Here is a 7882-nt window from a genome sequence, read left to right on the forward strand (position 1 = left end):
TTTCTTTTTGTTACCTTGAAATCATGTCAAAAGATCGGCTTTCCAACTGACAAGCGGTTGCCAGTTTCACAAATGGCTTTTCGGGCCCGAAAAGGCCGAAAAACTTATCGGGACTTTCGCCCCTTGCTCAATGAGTGAAATCGTCTGGCATTAGACAGAGTAAAATCTGTTAACTCTCACTCCCAGGAGTCAATGGGTTAAAATTAATGGGGAGATTTGCTGTTTACATGTTGCATACAAGAACGGAGAGGATTTAAGTCGTCAAACTTCACAGACATGTTTCTTATAGTTATCTTGAAAACATGTTAAAAGATCGGCTTTCCAAAACAAGCGGTTTGCAGTTTCACAAATGGCTTTTCGGACCCGAAAAGTTTTCGGGACTTTCGAGCCCCCAGGCCCGGGTTCATCAAAGCATGGTTAACCAACGGTTAGCGCTAACCAAGCTTCGCACAACCGGCCGCAGGTGTGGTAAATGGAAGAACAGTGAAACCCTAATGCTTGTTTGCCTTGGTGAGATATTTTAGCCTTTCTTTGGTCCCTACAGCAAAGAGACAAAGTTCATATGCTTCAATTCATTTTTGCTGTAATGCAATAATTCTTTCGCATTCTTTCAGTCGCAGAGAAAAGATACAGGTGAAAACTGACAAATCCAATCATCCCTTGCCACTTTTTAATATACATACATATCGTACATTTAAAAATACAAATGACAGTGTGGCTTCTCCTTTGGATGCTGGACAGAAAAAAAAAACATTGTTTGCACGTTCCTCCTCTGGTCCCTGTAAGAACCTTGTGTATGTTGCATTATTGAGACTTTCAAAACTCATTAATAATGCATGAGTCCATTAACGACCTATCAAATGGTCGATAATACATCACGTGCAGTAACTTTGTATCAATATAACCTCCTCCTTGTTAGTGTGTGGTGTTTTATCAGATAAAAAGTCACTGCACAGCTTATTTTCCTTGTGCGCAAATGTTCTCTTCCTGCAATTTGAAACTTTGTTCGGACTTGAGGGCCACGCTTTTTGTGGAATGTTTTTTGCAAAACTCACAGCACGTGTTTTATCGGGTCTAAAAACACTCAGCTACGCCTTGTGTTTTGAAGCCGATAAAACGCTGCCGTTCGTATTTTTAAACATTACAAATTATCAATTCACTCATGTTTTACAAGGAAGGTGAATGGAATATAGACCCCAGATAAGATTATTATTATAGATAGAGCTTACATAGCTAAATTTGAAGCCAAAAATGTTGTGGCATGAGATTCTAAACTCTTTGCCAGCAAGGCTTGCAAGTTATAAGAATTTGAGATGAAGCGTACAACAGTTTCTTTTTATGTTCCTAGACATTTAAACAATGTGTAAATTTTAAACTGTTCAATCTAAAAATAGGAATAATCTTATTAGCTTAGCCTTACTGGAAACGTGAGATGTTCTTATGAAGTGCTACAACAAGTTGCAAAATTGTTGAGACACTCCCGTTAAAAAACACCTTTTCTAGCTTCCAATACCCGCCGTATCTAGAATTTAAACCTTTCCCACTTCCCCTCCCCTCTCACCCTTTCAATGTTGACTATTTAAGTTTTCAACATTTTTTTGTCTTGCTAGCAACACTGATAAGGGGGGAGGGGGGCTGCAGTGTGAGAGATCGATAATAGGTAAATTAATAACGCCTCAAGAAGGTGAAGTGTCTCTCTCCACTATTCTTGCAGCTTGTTGTAGCTCTGAACACACCAAAACCAAGGATCAACTTGTCAGAAGCTGTCGAGAGAGCTCATAAACCCAAAACATGACGGACACTTGTCGTATAACTCTCAAATAGTTGAGTGTCAGTCCCCGATAGAGACCTCTTACTATACCATGTTCTGTGTAGATCGTCAGTAAAGTAGTAAAGCAATGTCTGGAAAAAAAATACAGAAATGAAAGGCATTGAAAGATCAGTAACATAAGACTTTTTTAAAGGGACCCTCCACTTCAACAAAAAATAATCATAAATCACAGAAAGTAACCTTTACAGTCAAATCAGGCTAAGAATTTTTCGAAGAAACCGTTTGTATCCGAAATAAATAAGGTTTAGAATCGCCTATTTTTGTTTTCAATTTTCGCAGGCACCGCCATCTTGAATGATTGTGACGTTTACTGTTGTCCTATTGCTATTAGGCAAAAGCTCTTTGTATCAGAACAATAGGGCAACCGTAACACGTTCACAATATTAGAGACCTTTAGATTCTAGGACGAGGACGAGAACGAGTACGAGATTTAACTGCCCATTTTTAGCGAAAATACTTAGAAGATTCTTAACCCGGTCGATTAATCTTACTCTTTGTTAGCAGTCTAGGTTGCTCAGTTATTCGTCTGGCTGGTAACGTAGCCTTTTTGCTGATCGAAATGTGCCAAAACTGCCACGGTGTTGTTGACTTGCTTTGACATGACCACATTCTCGCAAAACCTCCTTCTAAAATGACGACGGTACCACGTTTTTCGCGCCAAAATAGGGCTGGCTTGCGCGCGCTCACTGTTGTCCCATGAGAAAATCTCGTACTCGTAGTCGTTCTCGTCCTAGAATCTAAAGCTCTCTATTATACAAGATGGAGGCGCCCGCGAAATTCGAAAGTGAAAACAAGCGATTTCAAAATTCAGTTTTCCTAATATGAACACTATTTTTAAAAAACAAATTTCAAACAAATTGTTTGCAAACAGTTTCCTTTGGTTTTAAACTTATTCTGTAGCAAGAGCGAAGGTTCCCTTTAAACCACTGACTCCTGAACAGTCGCCTAGTCATCCTCTGGCATTGGACAGAGTAAAATCTATTAAGTCTCGGTCTTAGGAGTCAATCGGTTAAAGGGAACCTCCACTTAAACAGGAACATATCTTTAAAATACCTAGTTAACATAATGCTCACAATCAAAATTGCTCGAACGTTTTCCAATGGGAGCGCTTGTATCCGAAATAAATAAATTTTAGAAACGGTTATTTTGGTTTTAAAATTTCCCGGGCGCCGCCATCTTGAATAATTGTGACGTGTCATAGTTGCCCTATTGTTTTAAAACAAAAGCTCTTTGTTCAAGTACAAAATAGTAACCATAACACGTCACAGTTATTCAAGATGGCGGCGCCCAGGAAATTTGAAAACCAAAACAAGCGTTTTTGAAATTCATTTATTTCGGATACAAACCATTCCATTGGAAAACGTTTGAACAATTTTGATTGTAAACATTATGTTAAATATTTTGAAGTTGTATTCTTGTTTTAGTGGCGGTTTCCTTTAAAGGGGACATTTCGAATGGATGTATAAATTGTTAAAGATTCACGGTTGGTTGTTGCACAGATAGATCTTGGGGGGGGGGGGGGGTGGGGAGAACAAAGGTGACTGGGGGAAGAAACAACAAGGTGGGTTTGAAACAAAAATTATCACGTCATCGATCTGCTTTTCACGACTTAATCTCATGGCATGCAAGATGGGAGACGAATTTGCATGGGACAACACTCTCTCTCTCTCCCCTTTCCAAAAAAATATACTAACAATATGGTAACTGCTCAACATGATTGACTAAAGCTTATACACGTACAAGTGAATTTGCATATATTGGGTCCAACTATCTGAAGGTAGAGTTCTTTGTGAAGAAAATCAAAGACTTTGATCGAACTAATAATATTATTTCTTAATTTTGTTTCACTTCAAAAATGTTAATAGAAAATGAATATACACAATCATCCTGAATCACTTGTTCAGCCGGTTTTTAGGCGATTAATTAAGAGAATTCGGCTGCAAAGAAGGTGCTGCAGGATTTTCTAAAGCGGTTGATTGCATGATGATTTTGAGCATCGACAATAAATTGCATGGAAACATCACCAGCATTCTAGAATACGTTTTGCTGATAACTACTAAACCATAATACACAACTCACCCGTACTTTTTGCAATCATGGATTACAGCAAGTTGTATTCTTCTCTTGGCAACATCAAGAGGATAGCTATAAGGAGTGAATACCCAAATGCAAGTCGAAAATGAATGAAATCAACATTGACATATCAACTTATGCATGCTCATAATTCCAGCCTTGTCAACCGGGGGCTTCTCTGTGGACAAAGCAAGAATACTGCTGATTGATTTGCCATGTGCCAAGACAAGAGATAACCAAAGGCAAAAGAGGGAGAAAAACAGTTGCTTTCTTTTTTTCATTGGATTGCCCACGATTTAGCATGGCATGTGACATCCAAAACTTTTACATACAATGTTCTTTCCCTGCTAGCAGATGTGCTTTTTCTTTTTGCGTTTGCTGCACTGACGAGTAAGGGAAAAAAGACCTCTGCCATGGGTTGAAACTCACCGTGTTGAGTATGCGCAGAGGTTACGTAGCGACCAAATCCCCACAATACAATGGTGGAACTACTGAAAAGGAATGTGTAGGACACAGCGGGCTCAAGTCACAGTCGGCAAACACATCATGGGGCATGCGGTTTGAAGAATTCCGTCCAAAGTTGTGGACAGCAGTTGGATCAACATGAGTTTCAACCCATGACAGAGGTCACGTTTCCCCTATTCCTCAGCCCTGTGTGAACAAAAAAGAAAAAATACCTCTGCTAGAAGGGAACAATATTATAAGAACTTACGCAACAGTTTGTGAAAGCACTCCTGCAGTGGCACCACAAGCTAGAATCCCAGATGAAGAAAGGACTGTCTCTAGTGTATCACTCTTAAATCTTGTCAAAATTCCATTCATCGAGATTAGAAAATCCTTCATGCTTTCAAAGATTAGAAAGCTTAAACCTAAAAAAATTGACTTGTTATAATATGATAAAAAAAATTAAGATTTCCAGGACAGAATATTAAATACCAGGAACCATATGTCCCCATTTAACTTTTGATAGTGCAACTCCTTGTTTTTCACTAACACTGCTAATCTTTGGTGGGAAGAGTATAGACGGTGGTGTAAAGAGAGATTTAAACTGGAGCAGGAGTACGACATCCATTCTCAGCACACCAAGTGCTGGGAAAATATTGACTGCTTAGACAAGAGCATCTATTGCTCAGTGGGGAAAACTGAATACACTACTTAATTACTAATGTCAGAATACTCATGAGCCGATTATTCTATCTTTGAGAACTAAAATCTTCCTACTAATTGCCATTCAGCACAACATTCCCTGAATAAAAAAACTCATGTCAAAAAGCCTAAATATAACTTTATGCTCCAGAGAAATTATTATTAACCAAGCATGTCCATCATAGCAAATTCACACTAGGCTTCAGACTGTTTGACCATTCCAATGCTCCTTACGAGGAAATGTGCAAGAAGGACCTCAGAGGTCTGCCGACATGTGCCCGCGGACTCATGCGAAGTGGCTGCAACTGACCTTACATCGTCTTGACAGGTGTCAAAAGAGAGATATGACCAAGGGGAGAAACTGGCACAGCAGGAGAGAATGACCTTTGTTACCAACAAACCGTCTTCATATCCAGCGACTGTGACAAAAATTCTACAATGACCATCAATGGTGTCCCTGTCAGTGACATGAGATTTTTCCTGTTCAAATCGTTATCTTTTGAGACAAGAGGCAATGAAGGCCTTAAGCCATCAAACCACCAGAGTCCCAAATCATGAACTACGTTTTCACTCCAAGGTCCAATTCTGAATACAGGGAGAAGAAGTAAAACTTGTGGACATTACCTATCATTGGGATCATGGCAAAAGACTGCGTACAGAAGCCGCGGTAGAGTGCTACATAGCCTCCCTCTGAACTGGAGATTTTTTTGAGGGCATGGCAGATTCCTAGATACACTCGTTCATCTGCAACTTGGAATGCTAGTCTACAGCGAACAGTATCTAATGGATAGGTAACTGAACAGGCTGTAAGCCCTAAAAAACAAAAATCATAATGTTCTTGGTATGAGAAACATAAACAGACATGTTCAAGATGTTCATAATCTGATTGTGAAAAAAAAACTCCAGATAACTGTCTTAAGGCAGATTGACTTGCCATTTCACAGCAAAGCAATGAGGGTGAACAAGGAAATAGCTACTCAGACGAACTCCAGCTACGTGTCAGAGTGAGACGTTAAAACTGAGAACTCCCAGGGGCACCCATCGAATCTGTTCCTCACATTATCTGTTCCCCGGAGGAATCTTGCTGGCTGGCAAAATACAGGTGTTTCGATGAGCTGGCTGGGAAATTTTGTTATTGATAGAGGTTTTGCCTGGGAATTACTGACTTTTTCTAGCATTTCAACCCGAGCTGGCTGTAGAAACTCTGAAGACTGAGGACGACTAAAAAAAAAAAAAAAAAAAAAAAAGAACCCCTTCCCTCTCCCAGAGAGTAGTCACAGGGCCGTTCCGAAAACCACTTAATGTGAGAACGCCCCCTGTATAAATATTATTATTATTATTATTATTATTATTATTATTACAAACATACGACGGCTGGTCAGAGTGATTGCGCTTGCGGTAAAAACCTGTTTTGTCCCGGTTTTGTCGCTTTTGTTCGGTCGTTTTGGATCGAGGGATTTGAAAGGGCGCGGAATTCCTGGCTGGGAAATAAATTTGATCAGCTGGCTGGGAAACCTACCAATTTTATCTAGCTGGCTGGGAAATTTCTTGTGTGTCTTGCTGGGAAAAAGGAACAGATAATGTTTTCCCAGCAACACTGAATTAACACCTGAAAATGCCTTAATAACATTTATTTTCATTAACTGGGGTATAATAATACATTTTACAACAAATTGATCGTTGGGTGCCCCTGAACTCCAGATTCCAAGTCCACGGTTTTCAATAAGAGCTGGCACACCAGCTACATCACTTGAATTTGCTGCTTACTTTGATTGCGAAATTACCACAGATTTTACATTTATAACTTTAAAAACATATTACGCCACGGAAAATGAAAAATGCCCCCTATTATGCCAAACGCTTGCGCCTTCACATTGTTATTAAAAACCCTGAGGTCTGGCACCCCAATCGTTGATACTGAATCATTCTCCATGAAAGACGTTAGATGCTTAACTGCTGAATACCCAGCTACTTATTTGCATATTACGAATAACAGCGATTGTATCCTGGCTCCTTCTTCAAAGAATTTCGCCGAGTGCTGACAAAGGTGGCAGGGTATTCCTTTTTAATGATGTAATGGTATGTGAAATGAATCATATGAAGTGCGTATATGAATTCAAGTGAAGCTATGATCTTCGCAGTTACGAACGCAATTTTTACAATTGCTTAGAGAAGCCTGAAAAATTCAGGACTTCAACGGGGTTTGAACCCGTGACCTCGCGATTCCGGTGCGACGCTCTAACCAGCTGAGCTATGAATTTATATGATTCATTTCATATACCATTTCATCATTGATTCATTCCTCACGGGACCATTAGAACCCACAAATGACCAGCTCCCAACGTCAGTGGCTTCATAGCTCAGTTGGTTAGAGCGTCGCACCGGAGTCGCGAGGTCACGGGCTCAAACCCCGTTGAAGTCCTGAATTTTTCAGGCTTCTCTACGCAATTGTAAAAATTGCGTTCGTAACTGCGAAGATCATAGCTTCACTTGTATTCCTTTTTTTCGGATAATTTACCCGTCTTGGGTCTTGTACCTAGATTTTCTTATCATGAAGGCAATTGAATAATCAAGTTTAATTGCGTCCAACAAAGGAGAACGCAGTTCATAATCCTGGGGGTCCCATGGTTTCAAAGGTGACGTCATACTTCAGATTCCCAAAGACTATTGCACACCTCACATGCCACAATTTTCGCAGTAGTCTAAGCATCATAAAGCATCATATCTAAAGACTACCTCCTGGGTTTCATAGTAGTGTTGTAAAGTTAAGCAAAGCGTGACACTTAGTTGATGTGACCTGTCGAACTATAAGTTGATGAGTAGATAAGTTAC

At 39.8% G+C, this 7882-nt stretch overlaps 1 protein-coding gene across 3 annotated transcripts in view; it reads right to left on the bottom strand.

Annotated features, from left to right (window-relative positions):
* Window positions 1-571: 571 nt before the first annotated feature.
* The window catches only part of LOC137967879 (solute carrier family 25 member 16-like), a 16972-nt gene continuing 9661 nt past the window's right edge, over window positions 572-7882 (bottom strand). For 2 of the 3 annotated variants that reach the window (XM_068814476.1, XM_068814475.1), the window contains exons 5-8: window positions 5675-5863; window positions 4617-4773; window positions 3911-3976; window positions 572-1902 (exon numbers count right to left, since the gene is read on the bottom strand). In XM_068814476.1, coding sequence (XP_068670577.1) covers window positions 1749-1902; window positions 3911-3976; window positions 4617-4773; window positions 5675-5863 — 566 coding nt within the window. In that variant the 3' untranslated portion in view covers window positions 572-1748. The remainder of the gene's footprint in view (window positions 1903-3910; window positions 3977-4616; window positions 4774-5674; window positions 5864-7882) is intronic. The other variant, XM_068814477.1, reaches the window with a different exon arrangement.

This window comes from Montipora foliosa, chromosome 8 (genome assembly GCF_036669935.1).
Source record: "Montipora foliosa isolate CH-2021 chromosome 8, ASM3666993v2, whole genome shotgun sequence".
Lineage (NCBI taxonomy): Eukaryota > Metazoa > Cnidaria > Anthozoa > Scleractinia > Acroporidae > Montipora > Montipora foliosa.